This window comes from Camellia sinensis, chromosome 5, assembly GCF_055761805.1.
Source record: "Camellia sinensis isolate YWXY chromosome 5, ASM5576180v1, whole genome shotgun sequence".
Classification (NCBI taxonomy): Eukaryota; Viridiplantae; Streptophyta; class Magnoliopsida; order Ericales; family Theaceae; genus Camellia; species Camellia sinensis.
The window spans coordinates 13,609,342-13,632,524 of NC_138965.1; the positions used below are offsets into that span (position 1 = coordinate 13,609,342).

Genomic DNA, 23,183 nt, shown 5'->3' on the forward strand with positions numbered 1-23,183 from the left:
ACCCCTTTCAAGTGACGAGGTTTAGCGGGATCAAGATGGGAAATAAATCGTTGTGTTGTTTTTTTTATTTCTTTTTTAAATTTCTATCTGTTTTTTTTTTTTTTGGACTCTTGTAATACAATAATACTCAAATGACTATGTTTTGTTTCCTTTTAATAAACATTTGGTACCCAATTATTTTATTTTAATTTATTTAATTTATCCGCTTGTGCTACGACTACAAAATTATTTAAATTATTTTATTTTTATCTTGTTATGACGCCAAACCTTTGGGTACCGGGTTTGGGTTGTGACACTATCAGGCCTAAGTCTCTTTATTTTGACATTACACTGATTTTATACTTCTGTCTTAAAAGTCTTGAATTTATGAATCACTTAATCTTTTGAATGCAAAAGATAGATATGACAACACTTAGAAAAATCATCAATGAATGTTACAAAATATCTCTTACCACCTTTAGTGGGGGTATTATGCGTGTCACATACATCACTATACACAAGTTCAAGCAGAGATGTGATTTTATCTACTTTAGGAAATGGAATGTGAATAATTTTATATTGCACACAAAATTTGCATTTTCAAACATATCAATATCAATATCATACTTAGTAAATTAACCATATCATGCATTTTCCTAGTATTAACATGACCTAAACGAGCATGCCATTAAGAAAGAGAATCAACAATATAAGTAGAAATAGATATATTATTGATAACGTTAAGTTTGAACATTCCTTGATACATGTAGCCCTTCCTAACAAAAATCTCACCCTTAGACAGGACAAATTTGTCCGACTCAAATACTAACTTGAAATCATACTTATTAAGCAAGCTTCTAGATACAAGATTTTTCCTGACATCAGGTACATGATAACCATCACTAAGACTTAAGCCTTTTCCAGATGTGAACTTTAAATCCACCGTCCCTTTGCCTTTGATAGCAGCAGTTGAAGAGTTCCCCATGTAAAGAACTGTTCCATCACTCACTTGTTCATAAGTAGTGAAACAACTCTTGTCGTTGTAGACATGCCTTGTTGCTCTTAAGTCAATCCACCACTCACTAGCATCTTCGAGCATGTTCACCTCGGATATAACAGCCACGAACTTGTTCTTGGCATTTGATGCTTCTAGCTTCTTCTTGTATGACCAACATTCATTTCTGAAGTGCCTTGGCTTGCCACAGTGCCAGCAAGCACCTTTCAGCTTCTTAGCATCTTTCTCAGGTTAGGGTTCACGCTTACGCTTCTTTTTGTTAAACCTCTTGTCATCATCCACGATGTGGATCTTGGAAGTCTGAGCCAATTGGTTATCTTTACCTTCAAGAAGCCTTGACTCTTCCTCAGCTCGAAGGTGTTGAGCCAATTCCTCTAAAGTAAGATCTTCCTTTTTGTGTTTCAGAGTTTTCTTAAAATCTTTCCAAGAAGATGGCAGTTTCTCTATTATAGATAAAACTAAAAATAGATTCATCCATGTTCATATTCTTTTGTTGAAATTGACTCAGAATATGTTGGATCTCATGGAATTGTTCCATAATGGGCTTTGTATCAATCATAGTAAAGCACATAATATTACTAACAAGAAATTTCTTACTGGTGGCATCCTCAGTGAGGTACTTTGACTGTAATATGTCCCAGAGTTGCTTTGCTATTTCCAGATGTTGATACACATCGAACAGAGAGTCTGACAACGCATTCAGAATGTGTCCTCGGCAAATGTAGTCGTCATTCTCCCATTTGGTCCTGGTACGGGTTTTCTCCATAGTCTTGTCTTCTTGCTCCACTGGATAGGGGTAGTCGGCACATAGACCACTTTGAGAGTGGTGAGCAAAAAGTGCATCTTCTTTTGCCAGCGTCGGAAATTTCCTCCATCAAAACGGTCAAGCTTCATGAAATCTTGAGTCATTTTCTGAATAGACATCGTCATATCTAAATATTGACTTTAGATTGTTGAAACAATTCGTCTTGAATTCTTCAATTTATGGTCTTTGAGTCTTCAAAACTTTGGCAATGAACTTGTCTATGTAGAACAGAAATATGATGCTTCAAGTCGCGTTACTTAGTCACTTTTCTAAAGACAATATTTGCACCCACCAAAAGGTGTGTAGGGGGTTACAACAAATTCACCTTCAGGATACAATGAAGCCTGATCTAAAGAGCAAGTATATCGGCATCTGCACTAACGACAATAGATCAGAATACTCTTGATATAATCAAGAAAACCAAGACACTGATAATCAAATCTGCAGAACTTGATTACCAGTAAGAAAAGAAAAAATTTGCTTAAGAAACTCTTGATTGAGTTTCAATCAAGAGGGAGAGAGAGAAAAAGAGAGAGAGAATTGCAGGAATGCTTCTGAATGTTTTTGAATGGAATGAAATGGCTAATTTCGCAACCTATTTATAGGCCTTGGTGCACCTAATCAAATGGTCATGTCCCTTGATCGCATCCGATTAGATTTGACCGTTGGATCGACGATCTACGATGCAGATCATTCTCATACCGAATAGATGCCTTGACTAATTACACCTAATCACGATCGGGTGTCATCTCATCCGTATGATCTTGCGCAATCTCCAATCAACGACTTTGATCAAATCGCTCCAGATCGGACATACAACTGTTCGATTGGTTGGTTGACTCATTGCCAACGAACGCCACGTGGAGTTGACTGTATTCCACATCATCCATGCCATGTTGGGTCCACGTCATCACTCCAACCTGTCCGATGCAGATAGTAAAGCGCCCTCATGGCAAGTGCAAAGTACGCCAAAACAACCCACTGCCCACGAAACACGCGCGCACGCATGTGCGTGCACCATCCTTGCAGTGTGGGTGCATGCACACTAGCTTTCACCTCACAATTCCATATTTAAAGGAATATTCCATGTAGCACTTTATTAAGTGCTCTATGTTTTCCCCTCTTTTCGATGTGGGACAAAGCCCCAAGCTTATTTCATGTTTTCCAAAGAAAAACGTAGAAGGTTTTGAAAACACCCAAAAGTAAACTATAAATTTGAAAACCCATTTTGAAAATTCCCCAATATGAATCAGTCTGCCGAAGAGACAGAAACCAACATGAGAATGAATCAGTCTGCCGAAGAGACAGAAATAACGTGAAGAATAAGAGGAGATTAGGAGGAAACCCTAGACTCTAATACCATGTTATGAAAGTAGAGAGAGAAGAAAAAAGAAAAACTATTATATTGAATTGAATAATAACCAGTGTTCTTTTATATAGGAGGAGAAAGCTAGATATGGTAATACACAGAATATGATATGTAATAACACATAATATATACTATATGTAACAAGTGTAAATTACACAATTGATCCTTGTAGTTTGAGGAAAGTTTCACTCTGATCCTTATTGTTTCAATTTGAACAATTTGATTCATAATGTGATCCATTTGTCATGTATTATTAACATTTTGGAAAAAAAAAAAAAAAGCACATCAAAATAGAGAGACCAAAATGCAATTAAGACTAAACTATAGCAACTACTAGTGTATTCAATATATTACATTGATGGTCTCTATAGTTTGTTTTGAATTTTTCTTTGATATCTCTAGTTTTACACATGATCTTTTTTCGTTCAAAATTCTACGGGTGAATGACAGAGAGAACACATTGCAACAAAATTAAAAATACAAGTTTCAAATTAAAACCACATAAATTAAAATGACACTTCATTGAAATTAATAATATAATTTACCCTTATTATTATTATTTTTTGATTGGATCTTCAACTATATAAAGGCCAAAATTAAGATATAAAAAGATAAGATGGGAAAAGAAAACATCATAAAGTTCCAAGGCAATCTCCAACTGATCAAACAAAAAACGATGCCGTGTGACATCCCCACCAATAATACAAAAGTTTGCCAGATCCAGTATGCGATTTTTTACACTAATGACATGCGATTTTTTTATATTTTAGTCTTTTATTTTTAATTATTATTTTATTTTTACCTTTTTAACTTTAGCTCTTAAAATAGGAAAATATTGCGATACACATGAGATATAATTAAATAACTATTAGATTATAGAAAAAAAAATTTGTCATAACCAACATTACAATAAGTTATAACTATTGACTCAAAAATCATAACTAAAAGTGTATAGAATTTTCCCTCAAAATATGTTATATTTTAGTTCTTGTCATTATGGGTGTTCAAAATCAATAATGAAACAATGAAAATTTTGAAACTATAAAAAAATGTAATAAAATTAATGTTGGAACAATCTACTGCGTAAATAAAATAATTTGAAACAATTCAAACAAAATAAAATAAAACATACAGTATTTATTTTGTAGAACTGAATAAATAATTCAAAGACCAAGTCAAGTGTAAGACACTCTGTCCTTAAGACAGATTCGCCCCGCTTCGATACTTACGGTTGAGTGGCGTCTATCTCCCAAGATACAATGATCTTCACAAATTGTAGTAGTACTCCAAACAATTTATTCGGCGAACCAAACCTGTGTTCTAACTCTCTGAAATTTATACTAAAACTAATATGAAGAATAATGCAAAAAATGCAGAATTTAGGACAGCAAAAAGACAATAATAAGACTGAATTTTGGAGTCCCTGGATTGCTGGATTTAAGGTTATATATATAGGCAAAAAACTCTGCCCCGAACAGGTTCCAAAAAGTAGTGAAAATGTGCACAATAAATTTGAACCGTTGCTTGAACTCTTTTTCAAAAAGTTTGAAAAAAGGTACCGTTGGTAAGAACAAATTTTCAACCAATTTGAAAAGTGATTTGTTGGAGAACAATTAAAGTAACTCTTGGACCTTTATTATTTAAACCATTTGAAATATATATATATATATTAAACTATTAGAATAGTTTAATAAATAAAAGAAGAGGTACAAACTTTAAGAAACCACTTACGAACCTAAAATTTGAATTTAGAATTAAATTAAATTCCCATAATTACAAATTTTAGGAAACCACTCAGGAACTTAAAATTTGAATTTAAAATTAAATTAAATTCCCACAATAATTTTTATTGAAAAAAATTCAAATGAATTTTATCTAAAAAATTAATGTTAAACCCGAAAATGACGTCAACTTCTCATTCACTCATAAATGGTTTTGACGTTCCGTCTTCACCGTGTGACTTGCCACGCGGCAAGGAACACTTCACCTCTTCGGACCCACCTCAAAAGACGTTTGGGGCCCACTCAAATTTGGGCTAAAAAATATGCCTATATTAAACCATTTTTCCAACAATCCCCCATATGAATGGAATTTGACGGAGAGAAAATGCAACAACATGATCTAATTACAGAGAGTACAGAAATAGGAAATATTCTGCAAAGGATAGGTAGCTTTTGGCTTTGAACCTTCCCTTGTGAGACACTATCGGATTTACTAGCTAGCTAGTGAACATGATGTCTTGAACTGTTCAACCGTTTGTGTAAACCAAGACAATAGAACTCACACAGTATATTCTCAGACACAGTTTAGTTCTCACTATTGTGTTCATTTTGCCCCTGAACAACCCGGTCTTTCATGAGTGCTCTAGAGAATTGTAGCCCTTCACAAATCTCACAGAACCGGCCCAGTTCACACTCGCATAGGTGATGCTTATGAAGAGTATCCTGCCATACTCCACTAGGTTTACCTAGATATAAGAATCATTAAAATTTTACTTAACCTCAAACACTGCAAATATCACTATTTCATCAAAGAAATGGGTAGGAGTTAGACTCCCGAGTGATACTTCTGAGTTATTCACAACTCGATTGTCCCTTTGAACCTAGATCTTGGGATCTCCAGTCAACTAGGTTGGGTTGCCGTTGTGGTAACTCTTATTTAATAGGCTTAAGTCTCATTTCCCTCGATGAATTCTCAACTAACTCTCTTTCTAACCCTTTGGTTAGTAGATCCTCTATGTTGTCTTTAGACTTAACATATTCTATGGAAATAATTCCATTAGAGAGTAGTTGTCTCACGGTGTTATGTCGACGACGAATGTGTCGTGACTTACCGTTATACATATGACTCTGTGTTCTACCTATTGTTGATTGACTATTGCAATGTATGCATATAGCAGGCACCGGTTTTGCCCATATTGAAATATCTTCAAGGAAGAGACGAAGTCATTCTGCCTCTTCCCCTGTTTTGTCTAAAGCTATGAATTCTGATTCCATAGTAGACCTAGCAATGCAAGTCTGTTTGGAAGATTTTCAAGATACCGCCGCCCCACTAAGAGTAAAGACATACCTACTGGTGGACTTTGAGTCTTTAGTAACCGATATCCAATTTCTATCACAGTATCCTTCAAGTACTGCTGGATATCTTGTATAATTAAGCCCAATGTTACGAGTGAATCGGAGATATCTTAGAACCCTTATAATTGCTTTCCAATGTTCTACTCCCGGATTACTCGTATATCTACTTAATTTATTTACTGCATAAGTTATATCCAGGCGAGTGCAGTTCATCAAGTACATTAAGCTTCCAATAATTTGGACATACTCTAATTGAGAAATACTTTCCTGTACATTCTTAGATAGATACAAATTAACATCTACAGGTGTTCTAACAAGATGATCATCATCTTTACTGGATTTGTCAAGTATTTTCTCAATGTAATGAGATTGTGACAAAGCATAACCTTCTGATGTTTTGGTAATTTCCATACCAAGAATTACATCAGCAATGCCCATGTCCTTCATGTCAAAATGTTTATTCAATATTTTCTTAGTAGTTTTAATCATATCATTATTACTACCTATGATGAGCATATCATCTACATAAAGACATACAATGACATAACCTTTGTCTATGGTTTTAATATAAACACATTTGTCACACTCATTAATTTTAAAACCATTTGACATCATTGCCTTGTCAAATTTCTCATGCCATTGCTTTGGCGCTTGTTTTAAACCATATAATGATTTAACCAATTTACACACTTTCTTTTTTTTCCCTGGAACAGAAAAACCTTCTGGTTGTTCCATGTAAATTTTTTCATTTAACTCACCATTTAAGAAAGTGGTTTTCACATCCATTTGATGAATTTCTAAATTGTATAGAGATGTAATGGCAATTAGCATTCTAATGGATGTTATTCTAGTTACCAGTGAGTACGTGTCAAAGTAATCAAGACCTTCTTTTTGTCTAAATCCTTTGACCACAAGTCTTGCCTTGTATTTGTCAATTGATCCATCCGCTTTCAATTTTCTTTTGAAAATCCACTTGTATCCAAGAGGTTTATAACCTGGTGGCAGATCCACCAATTCCTAAGTGTGATTTTGCAAGATGGATTCAACTTCACTATTGATAGCTTCTTTCCATAAAGGAGCCTCAGGACTGGACATAGCCTCTTTAGAAGTTAGAGGCTCATTTTCTAACAAAAATATAAGGAAATCTGGACCAAAAGATTTTGAGGTTCTAACACATTTACTACGCCTAGGTTCCTCTTCCTCATTTTGATCTAACTCTTGTTCTTGATTATGTTCTTGATCCTTACTAGTAATAGCATCAAAAGATCTTTTATTGTTACTAGTCTCTTGTCCAATCTTATTTGGAAATACATGTTCAAAGAAAGATGCATTCCGAGATTCAATAATAGTATTTACATGCATTTCGGAATGTTCTGATTTATGAATCAAAAACCGATATGCACTACTATTCTTAGCATAACTAATGAAAATGCAATCAATGGTCTTAGGACCTATCTTAGTCTTTTTAGGACTAGGAATAGTCACTTTAGCCAAACACCCCCACACTTTTAAGTATTTGTAGGATGGTACTCTTCCATACCACAATTCATAAGGTGTTTGATTTATTTTCTTTTGGGGTACTTTATTAAGTATATAATTAGCAGAAAGTATTGCTTCCCCCCACAAGTTTTGAGATAATCCAGAACTTATTAACATGGCATTCATCATTTCTTTTAAAGTCCTATTTTTCCTTTCAACAATTCCATTTTGCTGAGGTGAGTAAGGAGCGGTGGTTTGATGAATTATTCCATGTTCCTTACAAAACTTATCAAAAGGTGATTCATATTCACCACCTCTATCACTTCTTAGTTTTTTAATTTTCTTACCAAGTTGCTTTTCAACTTCAGTCTTATATTGAATGAAAGTTTCCAAAGCTTCATCTTTGGTTCGAATTAAATAAACATAACTATATCTAGTATAGTCATATATAAAAGTGATAAAATACTTTTTCCCACCTCTTGTTTGAATTGATTTAAAATCACAAATGTCACTATGAATTAATTCAAGTGGTTCCGTACTTCTTTCAATTGAATGAAAAAGAGTTTTTAGATAATTTTGCCTCAACGCAAATTTCACATTTATGATTTGAATCAATGTCAAATTTAGGTAAACATTCCATATAAATTAATCTACACAAAGATCCATAATTAGCATGTCCTAGTCTACCATGCCATAAATTTGAAGACTCAAGCAAGTAATAAGAAGATGTATTATTATTAATAACTGAGGGTACAACGGTCATTACATTTAACTTGAAAAGGCCATCAGACATGTAACATTTTCCTACATACATCCCATTCTTAGTAAGTACAAATTTATCACTCTCAAATACTAGCCTAAACACATTCTTACCCAATAAAGATTCGGAAACAAGATTCTTGCGAATGTCCGGTACATGCAGCACATTGTTGAGAGTGAGTTCCTTTCCAGATGTCATCTTGAATACAATCTTTCCTTGTCCTTCAACTTTGAAAGTTGAGGAGTTGCCCATAAAAAGTTGTTCACCATTGTCCACTGTAGAATAAGATGTGAACATCTTTTTGTCGGCACAAATATGGCGAGTAGCACCAGTGTCCACCCACCATTCTTTTGGATTTCCGACAAAATTTGCCTCAGAAACAACAGCAGAAAGATTGATGTCATCTACACCATTGGAAATCTTGTCCACTTCGGTCATATGGGTTTGAGCAGGCTTCTTGCTTGTTCTTCTTTTGCTTTTGCCTTTGCTACGGCAATCTTTGGCCCGATGTCCCTCTTTGTCACAGATGTGACATTTGTCATTAAACTTGTACATTTTATATCCCCCCTCCCTTTAGAGCCTTGTGATGAACTTTCTCTAGAAGACTTTCGTTTCTTGGTTTTGAAGCATGTTCCACTACATTTGCCTTAGACTCCATAGGATGCTTACCAGCCCATTTTTCAGAATTGCAGTGTCCTCCTCAATCCTCAAACGCACAATTAATTCTTCCATAGAAATTCTTTGCGATTGTGTTTGAGGTAGTTCTTGAATTCCTTCTAGCCTTTTGGAAATTTTTCAATTAAGGCTGCAACTTGGAAGGATTCACTGAGAGACATATCTTTTGCGTGAATGTCATGCAGAATGAGTTGGAAATCTTGAACTTGGCTGATCACAGTTTTTGAATCAACCATTACAAAATACAGGAATCTGCCAACCACAAATTTTTTTGAGCCGGCATCTTCCATTTTATATTTTTTCTCCAAAGACTCCCAAAGTTCCTTTGTTGTCTTGATAGGACTGTAGACGTTATATAATGTGTTGTCAAGTCCGTTCAAGATGTAGTTCCGGCAAAGGAAATCGGCATGTTTCCAAGTATCAACCGCAGCAACCACTTGTCGGTCGGTTTCATCCTCTTTCAAGATAAGAGCATCTTCACAGAGGAAATGAGCCAGGTTCAGAGTTGTAAGATAGAACAACATTTTCTGATGCCATATTTTAAAGTCTGTTCCTGCAAACTTCTCTGGCTTTTCACCATGATTTACTGGTACTGTTACAACAGGAAAGGGGGTTGGCGTCATTGTAGCCACTACAGTAGTACTTGTTTGGGCATTAGTTTTAGTAGCTATCAATTCTAATGTATAAAACAAAATTAGAATTAGAATTTACATTACACAGAAAATTAAACCAAATTCACAGAATTAAATTCTGTAAAAAATAAAAGAAACACGAATGTAACTTTTATTTTCCAATTAATTTAGAAATAAAATAAAATTTTATTCAACCAAATTAATTCCACACAGGAAATTAAATTCTGTTAAATAAAAGAAATAAGAATATAACTTTTATTTTTTCAATTAATTTGGAAATAAAATAAAATTTTATTCAACCAAATTAATTCCACATAGGAAATTAAATTCTGTAAAATAAAAGAAATAAGAAAATAACTTTTATTTTTTAATTAATTTGGAAATAAAATAAAATTTTATTCAACCAAATTAATTTCACACAGGAAATTAAATTCTGTAAAATAAAAGAAATAAGAAAATAACTTTTATTTTTCAATTAATTTGGAAATAAAATAAAATTTTATTCAACCAAATTAATTCCACACAGAAAATTAATTTCTGTAACACTTCAATAATTAAAATACTAAAACAGAATTTTAAGTAATGAAAACTCAGAAAATAATTTCTAAAACTCAAAATTAATTTCTGAAAAAAATTTACAAAAATATATTCTGAATTGTTAATGACACCAGTATCGTACTACTAGTTGTCAAAGAAAATAGACAGTATATTACTACTATCTGTCAAATAGCATATAATCACTATTTGTTTTTCCAACCAGAATATTATTTTGTAAATCCACAGAAAATAATTTTCTTAAAAGAAGAAAGAGAAAAGGAAACAAATGAAAAATTCTGTAAACAGAATAATTCGAATCTGTCTTAAGATTGTTTGAACAATCTACTGTGTAAATAAAATAATTTGAAACAATTCAAACAAAATAAAATAAAACTTACAATGTTTATTTTGTAGAACTGAATAAATAATTCAAAGGCCAAGTTGAGTGTAAGACACTCTGTCCTTAAGACAGATTCGCCCCGCTACGGTACTTACGGTTGAGTGGCGTCTATCTCCCAAGATACAATGATCTTCACAAATTGTAGTAGTACTCCAAACAATTTGTTCGGCGAACCAAACCTATATTCTAACTCTCTGAAATTTATACTAAAACTAATATGAAGAATAATGCAAAAAATGCAGAATTTAGGACAGCAAAAAGACAATAATCAGACTGAATTTTGGAGTCCCTGGATTGCTGGATTTAAGGCTATATATATATAGGCAAAAAACTCTGCCCCAAACAGGTTCCAAAAAGTAGTGAAAATGTGCACAATATATTTGAACCGTTGCTTGAACTCTTTTTCAAAAAGTTTAAAAAAAAGTACCGTTGGTAAGAACAAATTTTCAACCAATTTGAAAAGTGATCCGTTGGAGAACAGTTAAAGTAACTGTTGGACCTTTATTATTTAAACCATTTGAAATATGTATATATATATATATATATATATGTATGTATGTATATTAAACTATTAAAATAATTTAATAAATAAAGGAAGAGGTACAAACTTTAAGAAACTACTTAGGAAATCTAAAATTTGAATTTAAAATTAAATTAAATTCTCATAATTACAAATTTTAAGAAACTACTCAGGAACCCAAAATTTGAATTTAGAATTAAATTAAATTCTCACAATAATTTTTATTGAAAAAAGTTCAAATTAATTTTATCTAAAAAATTAATGTTAGACTCGAAAACGACGTCAACTTCCCATTCACTCATAAATGGTTTTGACGTTCCGTCTTCACCGTGTGACTTGCCACGCAGTAAAGAACACTTCACCTCTTCGGACACACCCCAAAAGACTTTTGGGGCCCACTCAAATTTGCGTTCAAAAATATGCCTATATTAAACCATTTTTCCAATAATTAAAAACTACGGATCAAAATGCAGCAAAATTGAGAATCAAAACGTAGCAAAATATGTAGGGCAAATTACGCTGATTGTCTCTACATTTTGTCTCTTCTGTCATTTTAGTTTTTACACTTTCAACAAGTTCAATTTTGACATTTATTTTTTGATTATGTCAATTTGGTTCAATTAATAACACCGTTAGTGTTTTTGATGAAAAATTACCACTAAATTTGTTAAAATTAACTTAATGAGTTGAATAAGTTTATAATTTTGTCTTGAAAAACATAACATATATCACTTATGTGTATATTTTTTATTAAAAAATACTAGCAATTGTAAGCAACTGGACTAAATTGAAAGGAAATCATAAATTCATGGTCAAAATTGAGTCAATTGAAATTATAAGAATCAAAATGACCTAAAGACCAAAATACGAGGACTATTATCATAATTTAGAGCTGTGGGAAAGTGATTATAACTTATAGTTTAACAGCTTATAGCTTATAACTGTGAATATAAGCTGATTTTTTACTTATAAATTAAGTTTCTCCTCCCCCACTTAAAGAATAAGTTAATTTTTGACTTACAAAAAGTTATAAGCTGTATTGTTAAACTGAACCAAACACATCAAAATAGTTTAAATTAAGCTAAAAACTGAAATAAATTAAAAATAAATCCTACCAAACAGGTCTATGTGTATCTGTGATCTTTTTAATTTTGCTGAGGCTGTATGTAAAATTTAAAAATACCATTATTCTTGTTATTAATTTTGAACCACTCTAACATCACTGAAGCATAAAAGTAGATCACATGTTTTGATAATCAAAAGGAGAAAAAGTGAAACAGTCAGGGAACTAAAGTGTAGCTCGAGACATACTTGAAGAACCACTAATGGCCCAGTTTGGAACCCAAGTTTGGGACTGACATAGTTTTAAACATTAAAAAGTCAAATAGTTTCAAACAGAAAGCTAAGCCATTGACCTATATTAAAAATAAAAAATAAGGTTAGGAACAACCTACCACTATCATGTTTATAGCCTATCACTGTCACGTTGACATCTATTCCACATGTAATAAATGATAATTTTGTCTCTTTAGATTCATTTTAAAAAAAGTGAGATTAGTGATAAATTTATCATTTCAGTCTCAAATATCATTTTAAATATATTTTTCAATACAATAATCAATTAAAAAATTTAATCCAACTTTTCAAACACAAAAATTAAAATAACCTATCAAAATAATCAAATAATCAACAAAATCAAAAAATAGCTAATTCCCAAATGAAACCAGTGTAATTAACCAAGGAAAAAACACTAGAACTCAATAATGAAGAACAAAGACATTGTACTCAACGACAGCGTCACCCGTGGTTGGATAAAGTGTATAGGGGGCAATTTGGAAAGTTGGTAAAAAATCAATTTTTTGGCATTTTACCAACTTCTTTCAAAAAAACCATCAAAAAAGTCAGTTTTTTTGTTAAAAAAACCACCAAAAAGTCAAAAAAATTAAAAAGTTCACTTTTTATTAACTTTCCAAACATTCATGACAATTCCACGTGCCAGCCGGAAACCGGACCCACCGAAGATCGACAATTCCCGGTACATCTCCAGTTGTGAAATAAAAGTTCATGGTCATGACTAGACCAAACTCCTCCATCCCGGCAAAGCCATAGAACCCCTGGGCTCGACCCACCTTTGTGGAGTTGGGTTCTGGGCCCACAGTCAAAGGGTCATCAAACATGTTGATTTGGCCTAAAAAGGTTGGAGATTTGAAAGTCATGTTGGCTTGGGCTACCTTGACAACTGTTGGGTTCTTGCCACTAGGCGTCGAAGTAGAAGTTAAGCTTTGTGAGCTGCTCCTTTTTGAAACTGAGCTTTTGGAACCAGTCATCCACTGCTTTGGGGCCTTGGGTAATGCCATGAACCACAGGCATGGCTATGGTTATTGGGCATAAGAGTGTTACAATTAGGGATAACTGCCTCATTTCTCTCTCTCTCTCTCTCTCTCTCTCTCTCTCTCTGATAATATGGGTTGGCTATGTAGGTTCTTACAGTGGTGCAAACCTAAAAAATAGGATTGAGTATGATTAGGGTAGGTGGGAGTATGTATTGGGAGACCAAAATTTTTTTTTTTACACCTTTTCTTGACTGGAAATAATAAAAGTAATGAAAATTGTATCGCGAAAATATCTTGAAATTGTTATTGGACGATTGAAAAAGTTTACACTTGATTGGTCGGCCTACTGAAAAAGGTTTCGAGATGATTTTCACTAAAAAAAATTCGTGGTCTATAGATTGTTGCTTTTGAACTAATGTTTTAACTTCATTAACATAGCAAGAATGCTACAAAAAGCCTAAAAAGTATTAAAAAAAAAGTGCATAGCATACGTGCTAATTATGAAGATATATAAATTTTATAATGTTACATTTATCACATTTCTATTTTTATCATTTTACTTGCCAATAAAATATTGGTATAACAAGTTTCACTGCTAATATATATTTTCAATGTTGTGTTAAGTAGGCTAACACATCAAATAATAAGATAATGTAGTAAAAATAGATAGTGATTATAGTATTTATAATGGTTGTTTGACATTATTTTTTTTGGTTAATACGCAGCCCAACTAATAGTGTGTTTGTTTTTTTAATTTGATAGGAGGTGATAATTGAGAGCAAACAAGTTTAAATAAATCCAATATGATTCAATATGTTACATAAATAATTAATCGCTACACTTTTATGATTTTGACGTTTTTAAATTAATTAATTTATTTATTCATATAAACATTTAAGTGGCTAATCATGGTCGGCTGTGTACGATGAGGAATCAGTTGATTTTAACATCTCCAATTAGAATATGTGATTTGCAAAACGACATCATTTCATTTTTTTGTTTTCTTTTATATTTTCTTACTTCAAGTTATTTCTTGTTATAGTTTTTAATAGTTTTAGCTTCTTATGGTTAGACTGTAATTATCTAGTTTAATATAATTATTTTTATATTTATAATTAATCTCATATGGATTGATAAATAAATATATATAATCATGATTGAAGAGTAAAGTCTAACTTTGTTAATAACTTCTATAAAAAAATCTATGCAAACATTTTTCTGTTCTCAAATTTTCTTCTATTATTATTGTCACCAAAGCACGAAATTTACGAAGCTCTTTTTAAACTATATACACTCTTATTCTTATTTTTTAAAATTAAACTTGTGCCCTCTCTCTAATTCCTCTCACTTTCTCTGTCGAAAATTGGACATATGTCTAAAACATAAAATAATTGAAAAAAAAAATCACTTCACACAAGGATTTTTTTGCTAAAAAAACACTTCTAAATTACTTAAACTGATGTATGAATCTCACACGCCACTAAGATTAATAAATGATTTGTGTGTGTGTGTGTGTGTGTATTTTAGACTCTAATTCAAATCATATGGAGCAAGGATCCTTTAGAGTTTTTTTTTTTCTAAAGTTTCCTAGAGTGGTGCATTGTGTGGTTGAGATTTAATGACAAGTCACATCAATTTTTCAGCATTAAATCTCAACCACACAATATACTACTTTAGGAAACTTTAGGAAAAAAACACTCTAGAGGATCCTTGGGTATTATATGAGGCTATGTGTTTACTATTTTTCAGCCAAAGCATAGGAGGTCAAGTGTAATTATTATCAATAAAATAACTTCATTTCTAACCATAACTTCAAGAAAACACAAAAAGAAAAACAAAATATAGGACGTAGAGCCAACAAGTCCGACAAAGCACAACACTTTTTTAATTTCACAAATTTAAAAAAAAATTAAAAAATTAAAAGAAGAAGAATAAGAAGAAGAAGAAACCCTAATCATTATGTTTAGGGTAAATTATGATGGTAGTTTTTATATTTTAGTCCTTATGTCATTTTGATTCCTATAATTTCAATTGACTCGATTGATCTTAAATTTATGATTTTATCTGAATTTGGTCCAATTGTTTATAACTCTTACAATTTTTTTATGAAAAATATGCACATAAACGTTATATGTCATATTTTGAAAGGAAAAATTATAAACTTATTAAACTCAGTGACTTAACCTCAATCAATTTACTGATAATTTTTCATAAAAAAACACTAACTATATTATCAATTGGATTAAACTGACACAAAATTTAAAATTAAGGGTCAAAATTGAGTTGATTGAGAGTGTAGGGACCAAAATGACAAAAGGGATAAAATATATGGATCACTGGTGTAATTTGCCCTTAAATTTTTTTATAAAAAATTACACAAAAATTCCAAAGTCTGACTATTATAATAAAATAAATATGAATTTTTTATTTTATCAATTTAAGTACCAATCTTTTTATTTGTTTTTGATGTTATCAGTCTATTTTTGTTAAGTAACGAAAAAGGGTATTTTAGTCATTAAATTCAATGTAGATATACATAAAATGTCTAAAATGTTATTTTTCATTGAGTTTAATGATTAAAAAATATATTTTTCGTTAATTTTATTTAACGGAAATATGTAGAGGGTTTAGATTAGAGAAAATTGTTGAAAAGTTCACTCTAGTAATTATCTAAGGCATTAGGTCTAGTGAATATTTTTTGTTGGTGAGAGACCCACCTTTGTGAAATAGTTTAATGAGAAGTCTTTTTGTTTGTTTTGAATGACATTTTATTTTTAATTTTACTCCTAAATTTATTTGTTGACTTTTTTTATTTGCTGACTTGTGTTAACTATTTGTTCAAAATTTTTCCAATATGTTCAAAAAATTTCCTATCTATTCAAATTTGTTTTCCTATTTGTATAATTTTTTTCCTATCTGTTTAAATTTTTTTTACCCAATCTATTTAAATTTCTAATCTTTTTAATTTAAATTTTCCTTATCTATTCAATTTTATTCCTCAAATCTTTGTCATTGAAGACACTATCTTTGAACCTACCTCAACCTATCTATTGAATTTTTTTGTTATCTATCAAAATTAGCACCTATTTGTTAAATTATGAATCTGATAAAAATACTATTTGTTGAAATATTTGTCATTTTAAACAGATCTGAGCCGTTTACGAACAAATTTGCATCATAAGAGGTCTTATCTATCATATTTTCAACAATCCAAACAAACCAAATCCAACAATAATAGATCTGTTTCAATGTTACTTGTTTCATCATCAATAAAAACAACAAGAAGAAGAACAGATCTACAATAGCAATTAGAAAAGGGAAAAAAAAAAAAAAAAAAAACAGGTACTATAGACAGAGAGAAAGAGAGAGAGAAAGACGAAGGAAGATCAGGAGTGAGTAAGAGTGTGATCTATTTGTGTGATTCAAGGTCTTTACATTTGAAGGCAGACAAAGCAGCGATGGTTATGATGATTCTATTATCGGAGACCATGGACATCTCAAATGAGGATCACGAAATTACACCGATAGTAACATGGAGACTTGAGAATCAAGCAAAATCTGGCTTACAAATTAACATAATTGAAATCAAAATCACTCCAAAAACAAACAAAGCATTTGTTATACATCAATAGTGTGTGTGTGTGTAGAGAGAGATTACCTATTCGTCGAAGAGTTTTGATAAGTATCACTCGGCCTGAACGTCAGTGACATCACCTCGGGAAATTATTGTCCTCTCCACCTTCCTCCACGCTTCCCACGTTTTCCTTCGCCGCCAAAACGCTAATCCTAACTTCTTCTCCATCATTACCACTTTTCCTGCAATAAAGGCATTATTCTCTCCCAAATAATCTTCGTCACCGTAGACAAAAACAAAGACAACGAGATCGCCCTTCAAGTGGAGGGACTAAAAGGAAAGCTCACTCACAACTTCAAGCATCTGCAGATCTGGCAGGCGAGAAAGGAAAAGAGGCAGCGACGGTGTAGCAGCTGGAAACTATGCCAACAATGACACAGATCTGATTCTCTCAAATCTCAAGGAAACAAATAGATGAAGAGAAAAGAAGAGAGAGGAGATCGACGAGATAGAGGTAATGGTGGTCAGTCGGCGGCAACGACGTTGATAGAGATGAAGAGAAGAGGCAAGGGGAGAGAGAGAGAGAGACGAAGGGCCAAACAGTGGTTACAGGAGTATATATATCCACGGGTATTTTTGTCGTTTTATGGACAAAGTATTTTACAGCATAGATTTTTGACCGCAAAATATAATTTTGGATATATTGACAGAATGCCCTTTAGCTTAAACACAAATTAAAATTTTAAGAATTAAATTGACAAAATTAAAATTATGAATTTATTTTGTTACAACCATGAATTTATTTTATTTTATTTTTATTTATTTTTTTAAGAATTTCCTCAAGGGTGCTCAAGCCAAAAGTCCAAAACTACATTTTCAATGGCCAAAGCTCTAAACACAGAAATAGTTTGTACATAAAGACAAACTGAATTAAAACGACAAAAATACCCATCTATATATACCAATCAAATCCTACTCGCAAATGAAATCATCTGTCTCTCTCTCTCTCTTCTCGATTTAAACCCTAAGAGCATCTCCAACCCAATCCTCTCACTAAGAGGATGAAAATAATTTTTTTTTATTCAAAAAGTAAATATAGAGTATGTTGCTATTCATTCAAACTCCAACTACAAACCTTCAAAACCCTTCATCCTCCCTCATCAAAAAGTAACTTTTGTTCATTAACAAATATTTAATTTTAAATTTTTTGTAAAATATATTTAATATTATACTCATTTTAAAGGTATGATTTCACATTTTTTAATGATGTCAATTTTATAAAAATTAAATTTACATATTAAAAGTTATTTGTGATATAATAAAAAATAAAGAATGAATAGTGTTTTGGAGGGCATCTTCTATTTTTCATCCTCCCTTCATATTTGGAGGATCGACTCATCCTTCTCCCAAATAGAGATGGATTTAGAGGATGGGTTGGAGAAACAAATCCTTCATATTTGAAGTTATAGAGGATGCGTTGGAGATGCTCTAAGTGTGCCATTTCTGCCACAGCCGCCTCCGCATCTACATCAACCTTCATTGCCTTCTCTCTGCTACCAGCACCCTATTTTCGCCGCTTACCACCGTGTTGCCAACGCCTCACTCTCTATTTATCTCTCTAAAAAATATAGAGAGAGAAACAAAATACACTGCTCTGGCCGCTGGGCTCACTTGTATACACACAATTTCAATTCTCATCATATACACACAAATATACATATATATAGAGAGAGAGCAGTATTTAACAATGTTCTCATTTTCAGGAGCGTCTCTGGCTTCAATATCACCACCAGCTACCAACACCACTTCACCACCATCGACCGCTACAACACCTCCGCCAGCTACAAACACTACATCCACTATCATTTTCTCCACCTCCTCCCATAACATCTCCGTCGTCTACTTATTCTCTTCCACCACCAACTCTTGTTGCTCTGGTCTCTATTTTGCCATCCGCCACTGTGTCACGATCATCTTCGCTGTCAATTACCTCAGATTTGAGATCATCGCCTCAGATCGCCACTATTCAAGGCCTCCAATCGTTCATCGCCAGATCTACATGTGTCAGAGTCATATGGTTCTGAAGCTGTAACATTTCAAAAGAGGTCTGTCACGACCCAAACCCGCCCCTATGGGTTTAGCACCGTAACCGGCCAGTAATCCGAGATTACCGAAAGCCTACTTAATAGTAATATAGTAATACAGAGTATAGGGGCTGGCGGAAGCCAATACAGTAAATAAACAATGTCCAATGAGTTGTGACAGTCTGTATGCCAAAAAGACTTTTCATTCAAATATATACAGTCAAACCAAACAGTATGTACATATATACAATCATTCAGTTCAGGGACCTAATCCCTATCAAACAGTACAGTAACAGTCTATACAGTCGAACAGGACAGATACAGAGACAGACGGGGAAATTTAAAAACACCCCTAAGCCGTAGCTCGACAGGCTCGGAACCTCGCAATGAGGCATAACGGTTGGCTTGACAAAACTGGAGTTTACCCCGACGCTTCTAGCTGCGGTCTAGTGCCTGTACACCTACATATATATATATAAACAGTGAGCTAAAGCCTAGTGAATAACACAATGCGTAAAGGGGTTAAGAATAAATGTCCTTACAGTAATGAAAACAGTTCATTAAATCAGTATTTCAGTCGTTCAGTCAGTGCAGTCATATGTGGTACATCCACTAGCATAACAGTACAGTAAACAGTAGGTCTTAAAAAGACCGAACAGTAAATGATGGCCATCAGTCAGTAACAGTAGTGGTTCCAACGAGGGAACCGACAGAGATCTCTGTAACAGTAACAGTAAACAGTAGTTCCTAAGGATGCCACAATACAGTTCAGAATATAGGACATACATTCATTTAATTAACAGTATTAGTTCAGAAAGCAGTACGGTTCAGTTGTTCAGAAGATAATCATTTTGAACATATCTTTACACAGTTGTTACTCACAGAGTTCTGGGCTACAGTAAGCTAGAGCGCGTCCCCAGTCGCCAACCCTACACAGTTACAGATTGAACACACACTAAGCTACACAGTTGGGAAAAATAATAACTTAATCCCTAATTGCCTTGGTGTGTTTCTACATCTATATCCTCCTTAAGATGTCTTAAACTAGGCCTAAGAATGTCTAGAATGAGATGAGGATGTAAAGATGCACTTGAAAAAGCATTTCCAGACTTTTCAGAAAATAGGGGTCACGCTCGAGCGTATGTTAAACCGCTCGAGCGGACATGCAGACAAAGGCTTCCGCTTGAGCGTAGACTTATCCGCTCGAGCGTTCTGCAAAACAGTCAAAAGTGCTGGATAGGCAGAAATCACGCTCGATTGGGCGCTCGACACCCGCTCGAGCGTCAATTCTTCCGCTCGAGCGGACTTCAAAACAGAACAAAAATGCTGGGAGCACGATTTCCACGCTCGAGCGCCAGTCACCCCGCTCGAGCGTGAGTCCAAATCCTAGAAATTCCAGATTTGAACCTCAAGCTCAAAACCAAGTTTTAAACCATAAATTTCGATCCTCTTGGGCCAATTTTCCAAAAAACACATCAAAACTCATACTTTAACATGATTCAAAGCTCAATTTGTAAAATCAAAGCCCAATGGTAGTTTAAACAAACCCCATTTCCAACCAATTTCATGAACAATATTTCAAACCTGACATGCATGAATTCAAACCAATTTCAAAGCTTCAAAACATGCTCTAGAGAGCTCATTCCTTTCAAAACAAGATGAAAACATGGTCTACTCTCAAAACATGGACATGCATGTGATGAATCATGAATATACAACCTCAAAACTCTTCAATGGTAACATGCATGCAACAATTAAGCTACAATTCAACAAGTAAGAGCCATAACTTGGCTCAAGGCTTCAATTTGCTATAAATCATGCAAGAATTTACTTAAACACAAGAATGAGGAAATGAAATTCTACCTTAAGTCTAGTAGTTCAAGCCTAGAAGTACAATTATGCAAGGATCCTATCAATTCCTTCAAGTTCACCAAGCAATTCACAAGAAGGAGCCAAAACCTCTCTTTCTCTATAGTCGGTTTGAGTGTAAGGTAATGGCTGGGGAAATGTTTTGTGTCTAACATAAATGAATCAACAAAGGGGGTCCTAGATTAATTCACTAGAATGGCAATTTAGTAAAAATGCCCAATTTATGTAATTTAACTTAATTTATTCTAATTTAACCATACCAAATCACTTTTTAAATTAGATATGCCACAAAACCACATAAATTCTAATTAACACATAACACTAATCAATTTCAGATTCGGCCGCCGATAAGGCCTTCAATTTGCAGTTTAAAGCATAAAACATGAACAGATAATTTAACAGTCAACAGATAAATATGCATTCAACTAGCACATTCAGTCAATTAGGTTAGTGATTTCAGTTAATTCAGTCAATCATCATAATCAATCTCAGTTTAGCAGTTTAAACATAAAAACATAGACAGGTAATTAGATAATCAAACAGATAGAACGCAATTCAAACAGATGTACTCAATCAATTCAGTTTCAATTTCAGTCAGTCGGTTCAGTAGTTTATTCAGTTCACTTATCAGTCATAATCAGTTCAGTTTAACGGTAATCAGTAGTTTATCGGTAAACAGTGACGAGGGTTGTTACAAGGTCGCGGTAGTTCGGTGGCGAGGCGGGATCAGGAAAGAGTCATTCAGTGTGTTTGGTTTGAGTTTTTTAGATTAAATTTTTTAAAAACTGACTTTTTTGGTTTTCGTATTTTTTTGTTTTTAGTGAATATTTTTTAAATTTTAAACATTTTTTTTTACTTTTTTAGATGCACCTTACTTAGATGTATCTAAAAAGTAAAAAAAAATGTGACAAAATATTTTAAGAAATTAATAAATACATAAAAATATATAAAAAAAATGTACTGAATTCTTATATTTTTTTTTTGTATTTTTGGTATTTAGTGAATTTTTAAAAGATTTTTTTTACAATTTTTTTACTTTTTAAGTGTATTTATGTTAGGTGTGTCTAAAAAGTAAAAAAAAAATCTTAAAATATTAAAAAAAATTCAGTAAAAACAAAAAAAAAAACACGAAAAATAATAAAGTAGAATTTTCTGAAAAGTATTTTTTGAAAAGTGAAAACAAGCAAGGTGATTAGTTTTGTCGCAGCTGCTATTGGCAGGGGTGGTTAGAATTGTTTTAGTGGATCTACTATTACAGAGGCTCCGACGGCAGAGATTCACTGCCCGTGTTTGACGGTAGGAAAAAATCCCTTCACTTCTTCTACTTGTTTAATTATTTAATTTTTTAGATCTCTTCTTCCTTCTTCTTCTTCTTCTTCTTCTTTTTCTTTTTTTTTTTTTTTTTTTTTTTTTTTTTTTTTTTTTTTTTTGTGTGTGTGTGTGTGTATTTCTCAGATTTGATCTCTTCAGATCTATTCAAATTTTTTGTTACTATTGTTGTTGTTGTTGTTTTTGTAGATCTAAATGTGTGTATTTATGTATGTGTGCGCGTTGTTTTTTTTTTTTTTTTTTTTTTTTGTAGTTACAGTTTTTGTTATTGTTGATGATGAAACAGATTGTTGTTGATGATGATAATGATTGTAATATATAAAAAAAAAAAGGAAGCAGCTTGCCTCCAGTCCTTAATAAGACTGGACGGTGTTGTTCGGCCCATGAGACCCATCACGGATCCCGTTTTGATAATCCGAACTGTTCAATGTGTAGAACTAGTCGAGTACTATATGCTTGTAAAAAATCATGTTGATCGGATATCGATAGCTATCTCATCTTATCAATTTTTTTGTTAACCTTCAATTTGTTCACGGTCTATTTTTTTTTTTTTTTTTTTTAAAAAAACTGATTTGATCACATAGCTATCGATGTCTGATCAACGTTTTTTTTTAAAGGACATAGTACTCGACGAGTTCTACACATTGAACGGTTCGGATTATCAAAACGAAATTTGTGGTGCGCCCCCACAGGCCGAACAGCACCGTCCAGTCCGATTAAGGATTGGAGGCAAGCTGCTCCCATAA

The 23,183-nt window shown here is 32.9% G+C and overlaps 1 protein-coding gene across 1 annotated transcript; it reads right to left on the reverse strand.

The window, feature by feature from the left end:
- Positions 1-667: 667 nt before the first annotated feature.
- LOC145791231 (uncharacterized) lies at positions 668-1,760 on the reverse strand. The gene is made up of 3 exons (XM_082871556.1): positions 1,592-1,760; positions 1,260-1,437; positions 668-1,160 (listed from the first exon to the last, which is right to left on the reverse strand). The coding sequence occupies exons 1-3, from the start codon at positions 1,758-1,760 to the stop codon at positions 668-670; spliced, it is 840 nt and encodes a 279-aa protein (XP_082727682.1).
- Positions 1,761-23,183: the final 21,423 nt, after the last annotated feature.

Excerpts from the sequence above, each read along its gene's own strand:
- LOC145791231 (XM_082871556.1), bottom strand. The coding sequence starts at position 1,760 with ATGGAGAAAACCCGTACCAGGACCAAATGGGAGAATGACGACTACATT. Across the intron at positions 1,438-1,591 it reads CCTCACTGAGGATGCCACCA|AGAAACTGCCATCTTCTTGG; the intron begins GTAAGAAATTTC and ends TATCTATAATAG. Across the intron at positions 1,161-1,259 it reads ATCGTGGATGATGACAAGAG|AAATGAATGTTGGTCATACA; the intron begins GTTTAACAAAAA and ends AAGGCACTTCAG.